The sequence below is a fragment of the Mirounga leonina genome, unplaced genomic scaffold, assembly GCF_011800145.1.
Source record: "Mirounga leonina isolate KUSES-001 unplaced genomic scaffold, KU_Mleo_1.0 Mir_169, whole genome shotgun sequence".
Classification (NCBI taxonomy): domain Eukaryota; kingdom Metazoa; phylum Chordata; class Mammalia; order Carnivora; family Phocidae; genus Mirounga; species Mirounga leonina.
In genome coordinates, this window is record NW_023270431.1 from 2,570,955 (window position 1) to 2,595,130 (window position 24,176).

General features: G+C 37.1%; 1 protein-coding gene and 1 pseudogene across 1 annotated transcript in view; both read left to right on the forward strand.

Annotated features, from left to right (window-relative positions):
* Positions 1-6,758, forward strand: part of LIPI (lipase I) — a 69,562-nt gene extending 62,804 nt beyond the window's left edge. Inside the window, exon 10 of the mRNA XM_035015310.1 lies at positions 6,640-6,758. Within this exon, the coding sequence (XP_034871201.1) occupies positions 6,640-6,727 (88 nt within the window). The 3' untranslated portion in view covers positions 6,728-6,758. The remainder of the gene's footprint in view (positions 1-6,639) is intronic.
* A 4,120-nt stretch (positions 6,759-10,878) lies between these two features.
* On the forward strand, positions 10,879-23,634 carry LOC118017288 (annotated as a pseudogene).
* The last annotated feature ends 542 nt before the right edge of the window (positions 23,635-24,176 follow it).

Consider the following 24,176-nt stretch of genomic DNA (forward strand, 5'->3'; position numbering starts at 1 on the left):
AAAACCCTCAAGATAATTTTGATTGGCTGATGCAGTTAACCTGTGAATGAAGGCAATGAATGAATAGCTAAGCTGGATCACTCAAATTCAGATTTTTCAAGATCTGAATACTTCGAACGATTTTGGGGTAAGTTAGTTTTTTTTTAAGTGGTTGTATTTATTGTTCTGGATAGCTATAATATAATATTTTGCCTGATAAGACAACTTGAGATTGAACATTGTAGTAACCTCTTAAGTAATTTACTCCAATATATCATGGAGGGTTGATGTATAACTTTAGACATTTTGTCCTTTTTCAAATTAATTAAATATTTAAATCAACAATTTTGTAGCTTTGCCCCGAATGCCTTACTTACTTCCTGTTAACTGCCCTAGTTATTTAGCATTGCATTTAGTTGAAGAGTTTCAACACTTAGTAAACCGTTTTCAAGATGAATAATAGTGGTTAAGGGTGTTTAGATTTACTACATCCCAGACACTGCTTTTGCAACCTTTGCAACACCTCTCTGAGTTAAGTATTTTCTTGGTTTTATTAGTAAAGGAACAGAAACTGAGAGGCTTTATATAGCAAGTCTAAGATTTCTCAGCAGAAAAGTGCCTTCGCAATGATTTGAAGCCAGACTTTTCTTGGGTTTTTAGTGTTGTTTTCTTTTCTTTTAGTTGCTCTTATTTTGATAGTAATAAACACTTTTTTTACTAACTAACTAATGTCGTGATTTATTCCCATTATGGAGTATTTGGAAAATTTAATTCAAATGTAATGCTACAACCGGGAGCTGTCACTGTTAATATTTTGTCATGCTTACTTATCATCACACATGTTACAAGTGAATCATGAATCTAATTATTTACGTTAAATTATAAGCCGGCTTTCTGTGTAGGATCGTGCAGTTTATTCACTGCAGGAGGTACTGGCATCACTGTTCACGTAGATAACAAGGTGAACATAATGTACTTGGAGCTGTGCCATACCATGGACATGATTAGAAGCATTTTTTTCTTCCAAAATACAAATTAATGGCTGCCATTATATTCCACCTTTTGCAGAATATTCAAATTAGTCTTTCCTTTATTGTTAGGCATTTTGGTGCTTTTTCTTCCCCCCAATGCTTGCTTATCATAAATACTGACTATTGATGCATAGAAAGCTATCTGCACAGTAAACATTTTCCCTGTTCTATATTCATAGAAGGAACATCAAGGAGGAAGGAACATCCACCTCAGCACATGATGTTCACACCTTGATACAGGTTGTTGGTGAGCCTACAGACAGTGGTTGCTTTTTCCATGCATTTCTCCCTTTTAAAAAGTCCCTTGTTATAAGGGGAAAGGAAAGGGGAAAAAGGCAGACAGATGTGTCCACTATTATATGCGACTCCGTCTTCTTTTTTTTTTCTTCTTAATCATTTTTGCATAGACAGCTATTGTACACAGTTCATTCATTGGTTAATAAGGAAAAAATAGGGTAAAGTAATTAGAATATGCTATAGAGCAAAAAATAAGCATGCATGTAATTTCAATTTTTATGTAAAATCTAAACAGTGGATAGGCAATGAAAATTTACTAAATTTGCAAAATTTAGATGCAGTTGTTTCTACTCGGGGGAGGGGGCAGGAAGAAACCTAAAACACATTTTGTGGATGGTTAGCAAGACTCTTAACATTCCCTGCTGGCTGCGGATGCTAACAGATGCTTGGATGAAATGTATACTCTAAGTTTAATTACCTAGATAATTGCCATAACCGTTTAGTTGCTTTTCCTATTTAAATCTGTCCATACAGATAATGTGCAATTAATGAGAATTAGCACTGCCAAATTACTGGGAATGTGAGTTTTAAAAATGTGATGCCTTATGGTCCAGATAAACTGTGTCTGCATTCAACTAGTAATTATCCCTGTAGCAAACTCTGATAGACACTACAGCATAGTTCTCCTTCAGGGCGTTTCCAGTAGAGTAGGGCCTTTGAACTTAGGGACTGAGAGGAATATTCACAGTGGAGGTGACCTGGGATGACTTCTTGAGAAAAGTTGGACTAAAGCTGCTTTTTAACACTTAACAGTAAAAAGTACTCTTTTTGGTATATAGTTCTATGAGTTTTGATACATTCATAAAGTCATATAACGACAATCACATTGAACATACAGGACATTTCCATCAATGACAAAAACTGCCTTGTGCTACCCCCTTATTTTCAACCCCACTCCTACCCCCTGGCAACCACTGTCTCTAGTTTTGCCTTTTCCAGAACATTATATAAATGGAATCAGAATAATATGTAGCTTTTCAGTATGGCTTTTTTCACTTAGCTTCGTACATTCAAAATTTATGCATTTTGTTGCTTATACCAATGAAATGTTATTGATGAATAGCATTCCATTGTATGTATATACCACAGTTTGTTTATCCACTTACCAGTTTGAAGACATATGGTTCTTTCACAGTTTTTGATATCTATCTATGGATAAACCCAACATAAATATTTGCATGTAGGTTTTTATGTGAACATAAGCTTTCATTTCTCATGGATAAATACCTAGAAGTGAAATTGTTGGGTCATACTGTTAAGTGTATGTTTAACTTTAGAGGAAACTGCCAGACTGTTTCCAAAGTGACTGTACATTTTGCATTCCCACTGGCACTTAGCAGGGTTCCATTGCTCTCCTGCATCATCAAAGACTGCACCTTCCCCAGTGTTTTTGTTGTTTGGTTTTTGTTTTCCCTATACTAATAGGTGTATAGAGATTGTGTTTTTAATTTGGATTTCTCAAATGGTGACTGATGCTGATGGCTTCTGCCATTTTTGAGGATATTTACATCATTTAGTTTAATGTGGTTATGGATGTGGTTCGGCCTAAAACTATCATCTTACCATTTTGTTTTCTATTTGTCCTATTTTTCGTACCCAGTTTTGTCATTGTCTGCCTTCTATTGGATAAAGAGTAGTCTTATGATTACATTTTATTTCCCTACTGTGGTGGTATTATTATTATTATTATTATTATTATTATTATTAACTCTTTGATTATTTTAGTGGTTTCTTTGGGGTTCATATTATAATCTTAATTTATCAGAGTCTACCTTCAAGTGAATTTTACCACTTCACATTTAACATGAGAATGTTTACAGTAGAATAATTTCATTTCTCCCATCCTAGCTTTTGTGTTGTTAGCATACATTTTACTTGTACATATGCTAAAAACTCCATAATACAGTATATCATTTTTGTTTAAAGAGTTAATCTATTAAAGGGATATAAATGATTAGGAAAAGTCACTATTTCTGATGCACTTCTCAGAACTGTTAAGTGGTTGCATATTTTTATGTGGTATAATTTACCTTTGGGCTAAAGGAATTCCTTTAAGGTTTTTTGTTTGGTTGGTTGGCTTTTGTTTTGTTTTGTTTTGTTTTATTTGGTAGTGTGGGTCTGCTGGGTGTGAATTCTTTCAACTTTTGTGTATCTGAAAAAGTCTTTAGGATGCCTTCATTTCTTTGGATATAGATGTCTAGTTTGACAGGGTTTTTTTGTTTGTTTGTTTGTTTTTAAGTTCAGTTAGTTAAAGATGTTGCTGGACTGTCTTCTACCATGAACTGCTCCTAATGAGAAATCTGTTACTCTCCTTCCTTTGTTCTTGTGAAGATTATATGCCTTTTTTTTGTTTGTTTTCTGGCTGATTTTAAGATTGTCTCCTTACCACTGATTTTAAGCAGTTTGGTTATGATGTGACTTGTAATTTTCTTCATACCTCTTGTGTTTGGCATTTGTTGACCTTCTTGGACCCATAGGTTTATAGATTTCATCAAATTTCATCTAAAATCATAATTATTTTTTGAAATATATTTTTCCAAGTCCCTTCTCTCTCCTTTCCCTTTGGGGACTCCAATTTCAAGTTCATTAGGCTGCCTGAGGTTATGTCACAGCTCCCCGATGCTCCGTTAATTTTTAAATTTCATTTTCTCTCTGTATTTTATTTTGAATAGTTTCTGTTGCTATGGCTTCAAGTTCACTATTATTCTGCAATGTTTAATCTGCTATTAATCCCATGCATGGCATTTTTCATTTCAGACATGGTAGTTTTTACCTCTGGAAGTTTGATTAGGATCTTTTTATATCTCTTATATCTCTATTTAACTATTTGAACACCTGGACTAAAGTTATAATAACTCTTTTAATGTCCTCTGCTGATTCTCTCATCTGTGCTAGTTCTGGGTTGGTTTCAATGGTGACCCTCAGATGGGCCCATTTTCCTGCTTCTTTGCATGTTGGTAACTCTTGATTAGCTGTCACACTTTGTGCATTTTATTATGTTGGGTGCTCTATATTTTTATATTTCTGTAAATATTCTTCAGGTTTATTCTGAAGATGTTAAGTTCTTATAAACAGGTTGATTCTTTCAGGTCCTGCTTTCAAAATTTATTAGGCAGGCCCAGAGTAACCCTAAACCTAGGTTAATTACTCCTACTACTGAGGCAAGAACCTCCCATGTACTTTCCCCAGGGACCTGTGAAATATTGGCTTTTCTCATCTGGCTGGGAACATGCAACTTGGGTTAGTGCTCAGAACCTTAAGTAACTTTTAAAAATAAAATTATAAGCTTGGATGTGGTGATATATTGTACAAAAGCCCTGGGGAGCTTTTTCAAATAAGTTTATGTATGTCTTATACATATACTTATTTAAGTATATGTATGTCTTATCATTTGGAATAATAGATGGATTAAAATAAAACAAATGAATTGTGTTTAAATCTTAGAGTTTTTTTATCACTAGATTTCTTTTATTATTTAGATACTTTATCAAAGTAATGTATTCATTTCACTAATTTGTGGTAAGTAAAACATTAGAAATGCAATATTCAGTGCTCTTTTTGAAATTAAAAAATCAGCATATAATAATCTTTGCATGGTGGTTGAACATATAACACCGTTTTCTTCTAAATTATAGTTTTTAAAAATTTATATTGGTTGGAGAGAAGGAACTATTAATAACCTAGAATAAATGATGTCAAACTCAGAAACATGGCAGAAGAAGTAGATAGGCTTTTCACAATGTAAAAACCAAGAAAATTAATTTTTCTCACACATTTTGGTGAAAATTAACTTTGGGTAGGCATTGTAAACCTGCCTGAACTGTCTTGTCATGCTTGCAAAGACTTTGTAAAATATGGAATATTTAATTCAAAAATATGCATTTATTATATTACTAATTGAACATATCTTAATGGAAATGGGGTTGTGAGCTTTTCTTGTGGAAAAGAAATAAAAACACACTTGCCCTGTTTTATATTGTAAATATGTGAATACAATGATTAAGGCTGAGGTAATTTACCTATTAATAAGTCTAAATGACACACTTGTCCTACAGTGACAACTGAAAAATGCGGCGGATCAGGGAGATCTAGAACAGTGAAGGCACATTCAGTAATTTAGGGGTATGGCGGGATATATAAAGAATTGACGTAAGTATATATACATTTGTTTGGAAACGTGGTGAAGTCATTCCCACACTTACTTCTTAATAAAGAAGGGAGGTTGATGATGTTTGATAACATAACAAAAAACTACTTTTGCTGACACCTAAAACTCTTATAAGATTGAAATATTACCATTTTACATTTACTGTTATAGTATCAAAATTAAAATTTCAAGATGCCTTTATTATTTCAAATGGAAGACACTGTAGAATTCTGTATCAGTTTTTATAATAAAAAATGAATGTCTATATTTTATTACTTTTAAACACATTAACAAATGTAGAAAATTGATTTATTTGAAAATTGAATAACTCAACCTAAAAAAGCTGTTGAATATTTAAAAAACTTGTTCGATGGTATCCTAACCAAGCTAGGAGCCTGGGAGCAATGTACATCTTGAACTAGAGCAATGCATTTTTCAAGCAAAGGTGAGCTGTCAGCCCCCGTGCAGCTGAGTTGCCCCTTTTCCTTGACTAAGTTGCTATTGCTCACATAGGAAATTTCCATTTATTTCAACCATATTTTTCTTTAGCTCCTTTCCTGAACTTTAACCCATCTTTTCTTATCCTACTTGATTACCTTTTTAAGGTTTTTTTGTTTGTTTGTTTGTTTTTTTAGACATTAACAGGAAGATAAAAACTAGACAAGATGTCTGATTCATCACAGTGACTTGACTTTTCAGGCGTCTTCAAATGCTAAATATACAATCTCTCCAAGATATAGATTCTTTACTCATTATTATCTCCACTTTAGTAGGCGGAAAAGAGGACTGATTAGATTATTAGAAAATCTGTGTATGCAGTTAAGCCCCATTCTTTAATGGTGGCTATCACGGTAGAAAAAAATGGCCCAGCCACTAAGCATTGCGTTCAGGCTTCAGCTCTTTCAGTATCCAAAAATATCTCCCATATAAAGTAAATATCCCAATGAAGCATCAGGGAGAGAAGAAATTGAAACACAGAGAGTTTTTTCTTTTTCATAAACATTGTGTCTACTTCATCCCGGTATAGCCAAATGAGATGGAATGAAAACTATGCCAAAGGTTTGTCTCTGCATTTGGAAAACTAATTAATTACAGGCATTGAATATCCTACTGTTTATGAGGAAAAAATGTAAACTTTGCTGCTTTTTACTAATAGTTATTTTTTTCTCTCTTCTCTTTCCATAGACCACCACTTTGCATATACAATTTTGTACTTAACAAAAATGAGGAAGTATTTCTCAACCCGAGCACATGCACATCAAAGGAAATATAAAATGCCTTCTTCCATCAGATATAAAAACTTGTTTGCGAATTAAAGAACTTCTAAAAGAATTCATTGTTCAATCTGGGATTCAGATATTTCTACTTCCTGAATAAATTTTTAAAATCAAAAATACAGAAAATTATTAAAGAACATATGGTAAAGCATTCTGAATATATATATATTTTTTAAGAGTTTATTTTATTTGAGAGAGAGAAAGCACAAGTGGGGGGAGGGGAGAGAGGGGGTAAGTAGACTCCGTGCTGAGTGCAGAGCCTGGGCTTGATCCCATAACCCTGAGTTCATGACCTGAGCCAAAATCAAGAGTCAGATGTTCAACCAACTGAGCCATCCAGGAGCCCCACATTCTGAATATATTCTAAAAGCTGTTTATCTCAATCAAATGTTTATCTTTGAATGTTTCCCTTAATTACTTATTATTAACAGATACTATGTTTTTAGAAAAAAAGAGAAGCCTATTGCTTCAGTACACTGTCTAACTAGTATCATTCTCTACTTCTCAGACTGCAGTAGTGAAATGAGTGAGTATATATATTTTTAATTGTAAATTTGTCACTTGGAGAAATCACTTGGATTAATGTAAATCTTGTAAACATAAATATAACTTCTGTTTAGTGATACGTTAGGCATTTAGTGTTCTATTTGATCTATTTGGCATCATAAATAAATTAGTTTCTATGGAGAACAATAATATATGGGTCTGTGACGCTTAAGGTCAAATCTTGGGTCCACATACTGGTGGTGAGAACTTGAGTAGCTAAACTTACCTCACCATGTCTCAGTCATCTAAGAATTTTTTTCAAGCCTGAGTCAGTATTTTGACTAGTGTCTGCCCAGAATGATAATAATAATAAAAATACCTATAGCTAAGACATACATCACTGTCTTCCTACACAGTTTAATAACATATATATATATATGAATGAGGAAGTATTTCTCAACCCGAGCATATATATATATATGTTATATGTGTTATATATGTTATATATATATGTTATATATATATATGTGCTCGGGTTGAGGAATACTTCCTCATTTTTGTTAAGTACAAAATTGTACTTACAAACAGTAGGATATTCAATGCCTGTAATTAATTAGTTTTCCAAATTAATTAGTTTTTTCCAAAAAAAAAACTATAGGTATTTTTATTATATATATATATCAATTCATTTAATCCTTACAAAAACCCTATGAGGTTCTCCTTGCTATTTCCACTGATGAAGAAATTGAAGGACTCCTGGGCCTCAGCTCTCTCTCACTTATGTCTGAATACTCCCAGGGTTTGTTTCATGTATGTTTCTAAACTAATCTGTCGATTACAGTCAGTCTCTATGCTTTTGACTTCCTGGTGTATTAGTTTTCTAGGGCTTCCATAACAAAACACCGCTGAAAGGATGGCTTAAACAACACAGATTTATTTTCTCATAGTTCTGGAAGCTGAAAGTCTAAGATCAGGGTGTCAGTAGGCTTGATTTCTTCTGAGACCTTTCTCCTTAACTTGCAGAGGCTGCCTTTTTGCTATGTCCTCACATGTTCTTTTCTCTGTACATGGTGTCTCTTTCATGTGTCTGAATTTCCTCTTCTATGAAGACACCAGTCAGATTGGGTGAGGGCCCACCCTAATGGACTCGCTTTAATTTAATCACTTCTTTCAAGACCCCCGCTCAGGGGGAGGCTGTCTGGGGGGAGCACGCCTGTCCGAGTGGAGACCGGGCTCCAGGCCCTGCTCGCTGGGAGACCAGGGTAGATCATTCCCACCCTCTTGGCCTTGGCTTCCCTGTCTGTGAAGGAGGTGTCGGTGAAGATGATCTCCAAGTTTCTGCCAGCACTAACAACCTAACGTGCTCAATGCAGGAGAAAAATCAAAACTTCTTAAGCCTTTAAAACAGATACATTCCCATTTCATTTTTTTTTTTTTTTAAGATTTTATTTATTTATTTGACAGAGAGAGACACAGTGAGAGAGGGAACACAAGCAGGGGGAGTGGGAGAGGGAGAAACAGGCTTCCCACTGAGTAGGGAGCCCGATGCGGGGCTCGATCCCAGGACCCTGAGATCATGACCTGAGGAAGGCAGACGCTTAACGACTGAGCCACCGGGTGCCCCTAAAACAGACTTTTAAAATTAAATAAAATGCACTATTTTATTTAGTGTTAACAGAGGAAATTAACAGAGGAAATTTGTTCCTGTGTTCCTGGTTGCTTAGGGTATCTGGGTAATAGAGAGACTTATAGCATATTAATGGGTCCTACAACCCTCATAATAAAACTTCCTTGCCATAGGCTCTCCCAAGGATAACTTGATGGCATAAACTTACAAAATGTTTACATGTTTCCATATTGCAATAACTTCTCCAGGATCCTAATTCTTCTCATCTTTTTTTTTTTTTTTTAAGATAAAAGGCAGGTAAGGGAAGAAGACTTTGACTCCTCTGACGTCAAGTTCATAGTCTTCAAGCAATATTTTTAATCATATATTTTTTTTAATTTGTGGAAATCATAGATCAAAAATAAAAGAGGAAAAAATGCACTTTTTGGAGGATCATAATGAAGCACAGGTTTCTACAGCAATTATCTGGGACAACAAAAGGTACACATAGACATTATGCACAAAATATGTTATGCCAGGCTGCTTTGAAGACATACTGTTCTGGAACAGATAGAAAAGGAAGCAGAGAGATGAGATGTTTAGATTCTTTATCTTTCAGAATGCCTACTTGGCATGAATCACAGAATCAGACTCAACCTTGTCTTTCAAAATCCTCTCAACAACATAGTTTTATTATTTTTAGGTTAATTTTAGGATTTATCTAATTAAATACTATATTACTATTTTACTGTTGTGCCTTCTTTGTGTTTCCATGGCATAAGAAACTTTATATTTAAAAAAATAAATCACCAACAAAGCAACAAATCATACCTTTGTTCCCACAATGGTTGACTATAATGACAAGGAAATATAATCCTAGACCAACTGGATTTTGTTTAATAAACTATACATTTTAAAAAACCCAAATTGCAGGGGCGCCTGGGTGGCTCAGTTGGTTAAGCGACTGCCTTCGGCTCAGGTCATGATCCTGGAGTCCCTGGATCGAGTCCCACATTGGGCTCCCTGCTCGGCAGGGAGTCTGCTTCTCCCTCTGACCCTCCTCCCTCTCATGCTCTGTGTCTCTCATTCTCTCTCTCGCAAATAAATAAATAAAAATCTTTAAAACAACCCCCCCCCCCAAATTGCATCATTTATAAGCTGTAACACCATTCTAATATACTGGATAATTGTTTAAATTGTGTGTATGTGTGGCCAAAATAGACAAGGCACAATTATAAGAATACTTATAATTAGTTACATTCATAAAAGTGTTGTTGTGGGTCATAACATTTATGGCCTATGTATTAATCCTGTTTTTTGACATTATTATAATATTAATAGCAAATACATAATGCATACTTACTATGGACCAGTCTGTGATTGACTGACTGATTGATTGATAGTAAGCTCTATGCCCAAAGTGGGGCTTGAATTCATGATCACAAGATCAAGAGTCGCATGCTCTACCACCTGAGGCAACCAGGTGCCCCACCAGCCTGTGTTTTAAGTCTTTGACTTGCACTATTTAATTTAGTACTTAAAAATACCCTATAAGTTAGATACTTTTATTACCTTCAGTGACCAAGGGGAGTAAAAGAGGAAAAAGAAATCCTTTGAACAATTGACAATACTTGAAAGATATGTTGTTGGTTGTATGTTGTCTATTGAGTATGTAATAGACATTAGGCAAATGTTTGTGGATGAATAAATAGATGTGTGAACAGGACGTCACAGAAGTCACTGGAAAAGAAGCGTAGGACAAAAAGAAGAGCCTGACTCAGAAACTGATGTGGTTGGTGAGTGCCTGCCAACTGCCAAGGGGCTTGCTGAATGTAACGATTCCAGCAAATCGCCAGACACATGGATCTTAGTATGAAGACCTTGTTAAAAGTTACCAAATACCTGAGTCCTGCCCCAAGGAAATATAATCTACTTCTCCAGGTGGCGGAAACAACGCTGTCAGAGAACATCAGTGGATGACTTTGGGGTTATGAAAATGTAGGACTTCAAAGCACAGATAACATTTTCATTCATAATTTCTTTTTTCCCATGAACATGTGGTACATGAAAAAAGAAGGAAATATGGGAGGTGAACAGCTGATTATGCAGATGGTGTTGAATTGAATTTGGATTTCTGTATCATGGCTTACGTTTCTGGAATGCTAGGCTCTTGGCTAGGGGTAGAATTATTTCTCACAGGGACATGGAAGAATGTGTTTGCATGTAGGCTAGCAGTCATGATTCAAGTGTTTCAAATGGAACATAATATTGCAGAAAGTGTTTGAAGATTCAAAGAAACAGATCATTCCCCCAGATTCTCTAGGATGCAGTTGAATACTTTTCCAGCTTTCCTGTTTGATCACCATTAGCACTTTCCAGTTCTTAACTCAGATTTGTCCTCACTTCTCACTTGGTCTTTTCTTGGCCTTTTCTATAGTTAACTTGTTATATCTCACCAAATCACTTCTTCCTTTGCTTTCACCTCCTCCTCTGTTTCCCCAGAGATGCTATTTCATGATCGTGTTACAGCATGGGCTATTAACTCTTTCCTTACTTGTCTATCTCCATCACAAGGATGCGATCTTCCTGAGTAGGACATTTTGTATTATACGTCTTTGTATTTTCAGGGTTTAGACCAATGCCTGGCCTGTTTCAGGGGTTCCATAAATATTTGTTGAATGATAAATGCAAAATTAAATGAAGCAGTAAGTTTCTTTTTAGCTTAGTCAGGAAGAGTAGGCAGTCACCACCATTTGATTGCCGGCTATTTAGAAGAACAAAATGTTACAAGTCGTTCTGGTTAGAGATCACAGAGCTCTCACAGTACAGCAAATTTAAGATCACCTGTGTCTTCAAATCTTTTCTAAAAATGTAGTAGAACCAGATTTTAACATTAAGTGATGTTAGTCAAGACAGAGTACTTAAGAATAATTTGCATTTAGAACTGAATTCAGAATAAAGTCTTCCACATATATCATTAAAGTATTAAAACACTAACACTTGAAACACAGAGAAGAATAATAAAATTCAGGTCTTTTAAAAACAACTCCCTGGGAAAGGAAACAATTTGAAGGTAAAAAAACACAACAAAGTCTGCAGCAGGCATAGATTCTGAAATCACTGGACCTTTGTCAGTTGAACTTGTCATAAGTTATCAAAGAGTTTTTTTACTCTCCAATACATGTTAGTGTTGTGTTACTCTTTAACACTTGGTAGGAGAGATGCTTAATTGGGAAAATGTCGGTGGAAAAAGTTTTCAAGATGAGGTTGTGAAAGTAAATGAAGAAAGAAGGACTTTGAAAGTGGGCTTACTCTTAGCAGAAGACTCTTTAAGTTGGGAGGGGGTATGAGATGAGAGAGAGAGTGACAAAGAGAATTAGAATTTTTTAAGAATACACTTTATCTTAATGATCAAACTAATGTATTCTCAGAACCACATGACCTAGGCCAGCACCCCCAAGAAACTTTCATCCTGAAATACAAGATATTGTTTCTGTGAAATAATGAGTTACCGATCATAGGGACTATCTTATTTCAACCATATTTCCCCACAATCTATACCAAAGAAAATGACACTTGACAAATATTTATAGATTTGAATATAGGCACAGTTTTAGTATAAAGTAAAGAAAAATTTGGAAGACACAACAGGGTTATGATAATGGAGCCAACAGTGATGGATTCACCCTTACCTCCCTTTCATTTGAACAAGTAAAGGAAATACACAGAATCCAGGATTGAAAATATTGGCAATCTAGGAAAATTACTTATAATCTTCCAAACTTCAGAAGGATGTTATAATAACCAGACACAAATGGGACATTGAGGCAGATAGCTGAACTGAGAATGTGGGGTGGGAAGAGAGGTTGACCATCGCACTGTGATTCCATTTCACTTTCCAACCAGAGGTGTATGGTCATTTATCTACTGGGACTCAATACCTTTCTGAGAGCAAGAAAATTTTCACTCTCCACATTCTCCTACATTATTTCACTTTCTAGTCACCAGTAGCCCACAAATCCAGGAAAATTATACTATTGGAAACAAATATACATAGGCTATGGTGGCTTTCCACCTGTGGTAGATTATTTCAGTAATATCTCCCAGTTTGTTCAAATCTCCCTGTAACCATTCCCATAGATAACACCTTTAAACCCTGAATCTGAGTTTGAACATGTGTCTTACTTTGGCCACTGGGACAATGTAACCCAACTTGAGACCTGACAAGTACTTGCTGCCCTTGGATCCCAGAGACATCATGTTAAAATGCCCAAGCTAGGCTGTTGGGAGGATGAGACAAGGAATGGAGGAAAACTGAGTCACCTCAGCCAATAACTGCCACTCAGCAGGTTGACCACAGATACAGAGATTGGTAGAATTGGCCCAGACTCACAAAATCATGAGCTAAATACAATAGTGGTTGTGTTAACACACTGTTTTGGGATGGTTTATTAGGCAGCAAAAGTCAAGCAACGTGGTTTCTGAAACATGAAATAGGTAAGCATGGATCGCGGCAAGAAAAACTATGTGCTGCATCTAGAATATGTAAATTAGACATGTCTACATAGACGTTCATTCATCCATTCAAACATGCACTGAATGTATCTTATGTGCCTGACATCTTGCTGGAGACAGCCATGAGCAAAAAAGAGCAGGTTCTTGAACTCAGTAAGCTTCAAGCAAAGAATAAGTAAGGTAACAAAAATATAATTTCAGAGAGTGATAAGGTGATAAGAAAAATAACAATGAAGAGAGATAGTGATATTAGAGAGACTGAGTTAGTTGAAATGGTCAGGAAAAGCCTCCCCAAGAAGGTAATATTACAGCACAGGCCTGGATGCCAAGACAGAACCACCCATGCAAGGATCTAGGGAACAGCATTTCCAGCAGAGGGTATAACAAATGTAAGGACCTGAGGAATGAAAGTGTGTTGGAGGAATAGGAAGAAGGCCAGTGGAGCTGAGAGTTCAGCAATCCAGAGACATGGTGGCAGGAGTTGAGGTTGATGACATTGGCAGAAGCCAGATTTTAAACATCTTCTTGGCCATGGTAGTAGTTTGGATTTTATTCTAAATATAATATAAAACCATTAATATCATTCAAACATAAGAGTAACAGTGTTTGTATTTCATTATTGGAAGGCCACTTCCAATAGGTAGGTAAGTCTGAAAGCAGAGGAACCGCTAAGAAGGCTGTGTGATCATGGTGGCTTGGTCTATGGTGGTTTTGTTTGTTTGTTTTGCTGGATGTAGTGGTTAGACTTTTGAAGGTTGAACTATAACATGCCAATGTATTAAATATGAAAGTTGAGGGAGGAAGGGTCCAGCATGACTTCATCTTTTTTAAAAATTTTTTTATTGTTATGTTAATCACCATACCTTACATCATTAGTTTTTGATGTAGTTCCATGATTCATTGTTTGTGCATAACACCCAGTGCTCCATGCAGAACGTGCTCTCTTTAATACCCATCACCAGGCTAGCCCATCCCCCCACCCCCTCCCCTCTAGAACCCTCAGTTTGTTTTTCAGAGTCCATTGTCTCTCATGGTTCATCTCCCCCTCTGATTCCCCCCCTTCATTCTTCCCCTCCCAGCATGACTTCATCTTAACTAACTGCATCTGCAAAAACCCTATTTCCAAATAATGTCACATTCTGAGGTTTTGAGTGGATATAGATTTTGGCGGGGGTTGGGGGGACACTATTCAACCCAGTACAAAATCCAAAACTCAGCTCAAAAAATAGAAGGACAAAATAAAACTTTATTAAACTACAAAAAAAGGGAAGCACTTTTAAGATGATAATGCATATCTTAAATCAAGGGTTTTCACTTAATTAACAATACAACAGCCAAGTTACTCTTGTTGAAATCAGAATCAAGGTAAGGAAACCTGTTATCACTATTAGTAGTTATTTTTATCTGGAAATTTTGCCCAAGTAAAATATGCAACGGAAACATGTGTATATAAAATACATATAAATTTGATAGACAACAAAGAAGGCATATATGATACATAGCTTATATAGGAATATTATATAATACACTTTAGTAACATTATATTATGTATTACTACCATCTACAAACACCGCTAACTTTGAGTCCTCCTTTCTAAAGTTATTAGTAGATGGTAATACTCTATACCAACAAAACACAATAGAATCAGCTACACTTGTAACAAATAAGAATGCTGTAAAGCAATAGGATGTAAAAGAATACAGAAAAATTAATAACTTCTCTATATTCCTAAGTTTGAAAACACTGAAACTACCATTTTAAAAGAAATATAATTCACATTGGCAATAAACTATGGTATACCTGGCATGTTATTTTTATGAAACATTGATTTTTTTTCTGTTTATATACAGATCGATTGTAGAAACATGGAAAAACAAAAAGAAGTGGAATTTAAAAATCATAAAATCCTATCCCTATTAGCATTTCCTCTTCATTTCTCTTTTTCTCCCCCCACTTCACTAATTCACTCCAAACACGTATCTATGTGTTAAAATGTACATTAAAATTTTTTTAGATCTTTTTGTCAATAACTTAGAAGGATCTGAGACATTACCCTACTTGCAAGCTAACCAGTTTTTCTGCCACAGTTTTATGGATACTGACTGAAGACGTAAGACTTCTGGCTCAGAGGAAAAAAAACCCTATTGCTCTTAGCAACAGCAGAGCCGGAGTACAGAACTCTCCCAGGGCAACACAAAGGGGCCCACCGATGTCTGCACATTGTATTTTGGAGAACAACCACAGGCTTAGGGAACCTACATCTTTTATTATGGTAGTTGACTTGCCAGGACTTTTCCCCAGAGAGAGACATGCTCTCTATTATACTGAACAGTAAACAAGTCTTTCCTTCACTCCAGCAGGAGACACTGCTTCTGTACTCCAAGGCTGTTTTCTATACAGACATTCTAGAAAAGATATTCAAACAAGGCAGCCAGGGCTCACAATTGTGCAGAAATGAGACCCCCAAGAACACCCCCCAAAATCCAGTTTTTTAAACCAGTTCTTTTTCTACATAATTATACACCTTTAATATGCTATCATATTCTAAAATGGTATTAAGAATGACTCCAATTTCTGGGATGCCTGGGTGCCTCAGTCGGTCAAGCGTCTGCCTTCCGCTCAGGTCATGATCCCAGGGTCCTGGGATCGAGTCCTGCATTGGAAACCTTGCTCAGCGGGGAGCTTGCTTTTCTCTCTGCCTGCGGTTCCCCCTGCTCATGCTCTCCCTCTCTGACAAATAAATAAAATCTTTAAAAAAAGGGGGATAGGTGAAGAACAGGGCCAATAATGCAATCTACCAAAAAAAAAAAAAAGAATTATTCCAATTTCTGAATCTAGAAGGGTACTATGAATTTAATTTTATTTAGTACTACTTTAACTAGAAATGATCAAAATAACTAAGAGTTATTACCTTTATATTATTATGGAAAAAATAATAACAATAATATTGTGTGGTGACATATAAAAATAATGCCAGTCATCATTCCTAGTTGCAATAGTGGGTGTAGTGTTTGTTTTCTGTTATAAAATTGATGGACTGCAAAGAAAGAGATTAGAAGAAATGAGTTAAATGATTCATTTTCAAATGTAGGCAGGGTAAAGTGGAACTGGTTTCTGAGAAAAAAGATCTCAACAGAAATGCCCATGAAGTATCATCCCTTAACAGCAAGAACTCCTGGACATCAGAACACCTAGATCAGGTAGAAGAACTCTGTAGAGGTGCTGGATATACCAACTGTTATGGTACAAGGAACAAAAATAGACAGCACGGAACACCTACATTCAAGACTACCGAGCAAGAGGTAAGGAACCTAGTCTACAAACGTCCCTGTATCTGACCCCAAAAAGCCTGAGAATGGGCTTCTTTTTTTTTTTTTTTAAAGATTTTATTTATTTATTTGAGAGAGAGAGAGAGCACATGAGAAGGGGGAGGGTCAGAGGGAGAAGCAGACTCCCTGCCGAGCAGGGAGCCCGATGCGGGACTCGATCCTGGGATTCCAGGATCGTGACCTGAGCCGAAGGCAGTCGCTTAACCAACTGAGCCACCCAGGCGCCCAATGGGCTTCTTTTTGAAGCATTTCATCAAGATTAAAAATACTCTGCCCACTTTCTCTACATTTTACCAGATTGAGTGTATCTATTTATAACTGTGCAATGAACATACAAACTATGTGTTTAGGCGTAAAACGTTGTGATGAATAAATTTATAAGAGGAAAAATGCTGTGCCTCTCTTACTGTCACTTTTTCCTCCCTGAAATCTCATTTTACAAAATAAGCTACAGAAGGATATTGGTTGCCCTTCAGGGCCTCATATCTTAAACACTTCTGAGTGCATTTCCAGAGAACTGGGATGTCAAGGATTCTGACTTTGTGGGAGGAGGACTCCTACGACAGGTCTGGGGTGCCTTGTCGTTTCAAGTCCAAGCCCGGGAGCCAGGCTTCCAGGGTTCAAATCTTGGATCTGCCACATCACCATCTGGTGATCTTCATCTGACTACTTAAGCTCTCTGCCTCAGTTTCCTCAGCTGAGAAACGGTGGTAGTAATCATGTTTTCTTCACAGGGTTGGTGTAAGGATTAAATAATTATAATGTCTAGCACATAATAACAGAACACACTATTATCTGCATCGGGGCGAACTACTACCTTTACATGTGGTAGAGGCAAGAAGCAAGGCATTGGTCATTGGTCATTGGTGTCAGCGACTTTAGAAGTCACAGAGCAGTCATGCTGTGTGGATAGTATATGTCAGGGCAAGATTGTGCTAGGAGGTCATTAGAAGCTGGTCATCTGGCTTGATTGTTAGCCAGATGGTCTCAATTCAAAGACTGCCTGAAACATTTTCTTTTACTAAGACTTTATTATGATTACTATTGTTATTATTATTTTAGAGCAGTTTAAGCTTCACAGCAAAAGGGAGGGGAAGTTACAGAGATTTTCTGTATATCCCCTTCTAGGGATGCTGACAATACTGACTCCATATTGGCACTCCATCTTGTTTCGTCTGTGCAATGAACTTCCTTGGGGCTACATGTTCCAGGCCCCTTGGAGGTTATTGTAGATCCTGACGGGAATGCAGGAAGGCTTGTTCTGATCTTCCCTAAAGATGTTTAGATAACTAGCAGAGATAACACAGTTCTTCCCCTCCCCCCCACACCCCCCACACAGATGGCATCACTTTAGATAACTAGTAACCCCTCCCTCTATAAAATCCAGACTTTGCAGAGAATACCTGCCTAGCACCTGGATCATCTGCCCACTGGATCCCCTCTCTGTCAGTGAGTTACCCTGAATAAAGTTGTGTAGCGGTATGGAGTGGCTTGCTTTGTTTTTTGGTCTCAAAGTGCCTTCTTAGTGTGGAAGATGCTTTATTGCACCTCCTCCACCTTCTAACACCTCTGCTCACACACTTGCGAGCCTCTCTCATTATCAATATCCCCCACCAGAGTGATACATTTGTTACAATGGATGAATCTACATTGATACATCATAATCATCCAACCTCCGGAATTTACATTATGGTTTACAGAGTTAACATTCTTGGTAGGGTACATTCTATGGGTTTGGACAAATGTGTCATGACACGTATCCATCACTACAATATCATACAGAGTTTCCCTGCCTTAAAAATCCTCTGTGCTCTACTTATTCATCCATTCCTTCTCTCTGCCTCATGGCAACCACTCATCATTTTACTGTCTCCATAGTTTGGGTTTTTACTGCTTCCATAGTTTTACTGTTTCCCTAGTTTTGCTTTTGCTTTTTTTTTTTTTTTTTTTTTTGGTCTGTGTGTGTGTGGAATCATACAGTATTAGCCCTTTCAGATTGGATTCTTTCACTTAAAAATATTCATTTAAGATTCCTCCATGTCTTTTCATGGCTGGGTATCTCATTTCTTTTTAGGACTGAATAATATTCCATTGTCCAGATATACTGCAGTTTATTTATTTATCCACTCACCTACTGAAGGACATCTTGGTTACTTCGAAGTTGTAGCAATTTTGAATCAAGCTGTTATAAACATCCATGTGTAGATTTTTGTGTAGACATAAGTTTTAAATTCCTTTGGGTAAATACTAAAGAGCACGATTGCTGGATCATATGGTAAAAGTATGTTTGGTTTTGTTACAGGATTTTTTCTCTGTCAGTGCCGAGAGGGTTGCCATCCGGGTTTTCATGGGCTTGTTGGAGGGCTGTTTTAATCTGATTAACCCTCCCTGCGCCTGTCATCCAATCAGATTTTTGTTACCTATCTATCACGTGGGGAAGGGTGGAGGGCTCCTCCCAGGGTGGTATAAAATCCTTTTAAGGGTGGTTTCCTCTTTTGGGGGGCGGGGTGGTCTTGTCCCTGCCTGCCTGCCTTCCAACTATCCTTCATTAGTTTTATAAGAAATTGCTAAAACTGTCTTCCAAAATGGCTATACCATATTGTATTGCCACTAGCAATGAATGAGAATTCCTCTTGCTATACTTCCTCACAGGCATCTGGTGTTGGTGTTCTGGATTTTAGCCATTCTAATAGAAAATGTAGAGGAATCTCACCATTGTTTTAATTTGCATTTCCTTGATGACATATGATGCTGAGCATATTTTCACACGCTTATTTGCCATCTATATATCTTCTTTGTGAGTTGTATATTAAGGTCTTTGTACATTTTTCAATTGGGTTGTTCATTTTCTTATTGTTGAGTTTTAAGACTTCTTTGTATATTTTGGGTAAGTTCTTTATCAGATGTCTCTCATAAATATTTTCTCACAGTCTGTGGCTTGGTCTTCTCATTCTCTTGGCGTTGTCTTTCAATGAGCAGAAGTTTTTAATTTTAATGAAGTCCAGCTTATCAATTATTACTTTCACGGATCATGCCTTTGGTGTTGTGTCTAAAAAGTCATGGTCATGCCAAATGTTGTCTAGGTTTTTTTCCTATGTTATTTTCTAGGGGTTTAATAGCTTTCCATTTTACATTTAGATCTATGATCCATTTTGAGTTGATTTTTGTAGAGGGTAAGATGATTGTCTTACCTTTTTTTTTTCTTTTTTTTTTTTTTGCGTGTGACTCGAACTGAGCTGCTGGTGCTCCTGGCTGCCCTTCTGGCCGCAGCCTTGGGCTACTTCGCCAGGATCCACAGGCACAAAGGGGAGTGCTTCTTGGAGCAGGTCACCTTGGGCACCAAGATGGTGGAGGGCGGCTTCCTACTGACATGGTTGTGGAGATGACAGGGCCTGATAATAAAAGAATTTATAAAGGAGACCGAGAGTCCAGTGGAAAATACACATTTGCTGCTCACACGCATGGAACACATTAGGTTTTGTTTTAGCAACAGGATGTCTACCATGATTCCAAAGATAGTGATGATCACCATTGATATTGGGGAGGCCCCCAAAGGACAAGACATGGAAATATAAGCTCACCAGAACAAGCTGGAAGAAATGACTAATGAGCTGGCAGGGGCAATGGCAGCTGTCAAACATGAACAGAAGTCCATGGAAGTTCAGGAGAGGATGCACAGAGCGATCAACAACAACACAAACAGCAGAGTGGTCCTTTGGTCCTTCATTGAAGCTCTTGTTCTAGTTGCCATGACATTGGGACAGATCTACTACCTGAAGAAATTTTTGAAGTCTGGAGGGCTGTTTAAAAAGCCTTTTTGGGGGGCGCCTGGGTGGCTCAGTCGGTTGAGGGTCTGCCTTCAGCTCAGGTCATGATCCCAGAGTTCCGGGATCGAGTCCCGCATCGGGCCCCCTGCTCAGTGGGGAGTCTGCTTTTCCCTCTGCCCTTCACCCCTCTGTTGCTCTGTTGCTCTCTCTCTCTCTCCCAAATAAATAAATAAAATCTTTAAAAAAAAAAAAGCCTTTTTTGGATGATCTCAAAATCATAATTCATTGTTTACCAAACATCTTGTTTGTACTAATGTCATTAGTCTCTACATTTTTTTTCAGAGTACTTATGTACAGTTAGGTACTCACAGTACATGTTTCTTTGTGATTAATAGATATTGGGGAAAACACCTTTTTAGAAAAGTTGTGAAAATTTGACACTCAATTGGAGTAATTTTTTATTTGAATTCTGCCTCCATTATACAGGCCTGTCAGAACTCAAACACTGTGAATGAAATATAGGTGTATAATCCCGATTATATCTTCTTTTCCTTTTGTTTTCATGATAAAATGCACTCTGTTCAGACTAGTACTTTGCTGATAGTACTTTAACTAAAATGACTGCATTCTTTGGATCCTTTATCTTACAGTTCGAGTCATTAAAGATTCATTCTGTTGAGTCCTTATGAGAAAAAGCAGTCTGAATCTTGACATTTTCTTTTTTTAATTTTTTTTAAAGATTTTATTTATTTACTCATGAGAGAGAGAGAGGCAGAGGGAGGAGCAGGCTCCCAAGGAGCAGGGAGCCCGATGCGGGACTTGATCCCAGGACCCTGAGATCATGACCGGAGCCGAAGGCAGACGCTTAACCATCTGAGCCACCCAGGCGCCCCTGAATCTTGACATTTTCTACCCAGCCTTTTGGCAGAGCTCTGACTGGAGCTTATGACGAGGTGGTACTTTTATACTTGTCTGTCTTGTGTTTTTCTTTTAAGATTTTTTTTTTTTTTTTTTTTGACACAGAGAGAGAGAGAGAGAGAGCACAAGCAGGGGAGATGGCAGGCAGAGAGAGAGGGAGATACAGACTCACTGTTGAGCAGGGAGCCCGATGCGGGGCTGGATCCCAGGACCCTGAGATCATGACCTGAGCCGAAGGCAGACGCTTAACGACTGAGCCACCCAGGCGCCCTGTCTTGTGTTTTTCTTTAAAGATAAGACCTAACCCAACAACGTTTTCCCCCCTAAATTTATATCTTGAACCTTAGGACTCAATGGCCTCCAAACTGAATTAATGACACAAGCAGCTAATAACAATTTGTTGGTTTCTACCTAACCTTGTAAGAAGTCTCTACTAAAGCCAGTTTTCTGGGTGTTGCAGCGAACAGTAGCTCTTCTCTTTCTATGCTGGCCCATCTGCTTTCTCCACTCCTGTCATGTAAGAAGTGTGCATTCATGTAATTGGAAAAAACTGGATTTCTGATGTCAAGGGTTAAAGTCTCTTGAATTTCACTGCCATGACATACAGCCACTATTTTATTTTTGATCAGTGGCATTTTTTTTTTAAGATTTTATTTATTTATTCATGAGAGATAGAGAGAGAGAGGCAGAGGCAGAGGGAGAAGCAGGCTCCCCGTGGAGCAGGGAGCCCGATGCGGGACTCGATCCCAGGACCCTGGGATCATGACCTGAGCCGAAGGCAGATGCTTAACCGACTGAGCCACCCAGGCGTCCCGATCAGTGGCATTTTGGCCACTGTTTAATTAGGGTACTGAACATCACTGTCAGTACTAGGATTTCGTTTTTGTTTTTCTTGGGACTTTCTTTTTTGGCACATGTGAATTTTGTTTTTTTGTAAAATGAAATGACTTTCTCTCGGTCTCTGATGATGAGTTTAAAATTAAAGGAGCATCTGGTTGTGGGATATAATCCAGGATTGTATTATGACTGATGTATACTAGTTACTTGTATATTTGTTTTGGATCTTTGCAAGGGAAAAACTAGAAGTAATGAGTTTTATATAATTAATTTAAATTTGTTACAGGTTTTCATGTTCAGGATAAATAATTTTTCAACCCGGGGTGAAAATACTTGCAACAGTATGAGGTGATTGTATTTTACCTTAAGATAACTGTTGCAATGCCATTTGGGATTTGTTTTGTTTTGTTTTGTTTTTGTTATTTTGGTTTTTTTGGTGTGTTTGAAAACACTGCAATATTTAGTTAAAAGATGTAAACTTAGAGTTAGTTGTTATCTAATCTGCCCTGGTTCAGTAAATAAATATTTCTTTTTAATAACAAACAAACAAAATTGGTTCTTGATGGATAGTTAGGGATCAGTACACGCAAAGAGAGAGGTACAGAAGAGAATGTAGCCTGGTAGACTTGTAGACTATGACTTAGGAGGGAAGAACAGAACAGATACAGGCGGGCCAGGTTACACGAAGTTTTGTGTATCACAGAAAAGGATTTACTCTAAACAGGAGCTATTTAAGATTCTCAGGTAAGAACAGGGCATGAGCATACTTGTGTCTTCAAAAAGACATATCTCTTATGCTTTATTAAAGAGCTTGTCTCCAACCCTGATGATGGGACCCTGGGCATATGAAGTAGGATAATAAAATGTTAGGTAAGCAAGGTGAGCACCTCCCAGAAGATGGGGAAATTCAGCACAGCGATGCATTGACATTTTGCCACAACAGCCTGGCAGGAGTGAAAGAAAAATTTGTGTTGTATAGACGTGGCCTTCTAATGTGGCATGATTCTTTTCATCCCTTCTTCTAAAACATGTTGAGACCCCCTTTCCAGCTCCATGAGAGCAAAAGTCTAGTGCAAGTGGGTTTTATTTTAGAGGTCATAATAGGCTTTCTGTCCAGCAAGAGCAGGGATGTGAGGGAAATGGCAGGATGAGTTGACCTACGTAGTAGAGGTAAATCTGGACAGTTCCTGCTCTTTGAGCAGCTACTGGTAGGATTGGTTTGCAGATCCATGCCTGCCAAACATGCATATTCTAAATAAGTTAGGTCCATCCTCTCTAGGTCTGAATTGTATCATATCTCTGTCATTTGTTCTCCAGAATAAGGATATTTTTTATTTGTTCTGTTTTTGTTTGTTTCTTGTTGTTGTTGTTTTTTAATAGAGATCATGATAAGGGGTCTTCAATGTTCTTTTTATTTTCTCTTTTTTCCTAGGAAAAATCACTGACTCACAACTATATATATCTGCTTACATCCCTGTGTGGGGGAGGAGAAAGGGTTAGAAATCTCTCTAATTTTCTCATTCAGAAAATTCAGGTTTTCATGGGAGCACAATTGAATATATAAATTGAATATGTAAGTTAGGCTGTGAATAAAAATAAAGTATCTACTTATATTTATTAATCATACATACTATGTAAGAAATTTAGATTTCTTAGACATTTTTAGAAATTCTCACACTTAGAAATTCTCACATTTCATGAAATAATTTAATCAAACTCTTCACATACATTTTTTATATCAATGTCTTTTTACCACTTAAATCCCCTTTAGTGTTATTTAACAGGGTTTTCTAGGCCATACTTTTCATGTCTGTCTAAATTGTCTGAGTTGTAGAACTTTTGAAATCTGTATATAAGGTGTCACAAGGAATTCCCTTGTTTAAGGGTTTAATCTCTTGACATGACACGGAATCAAAATGTACTAAAAGGACATATATCCAGAGTTCCCCACCCTAGAGTCAAAGCTATCACCAATTTCTTCTTTATG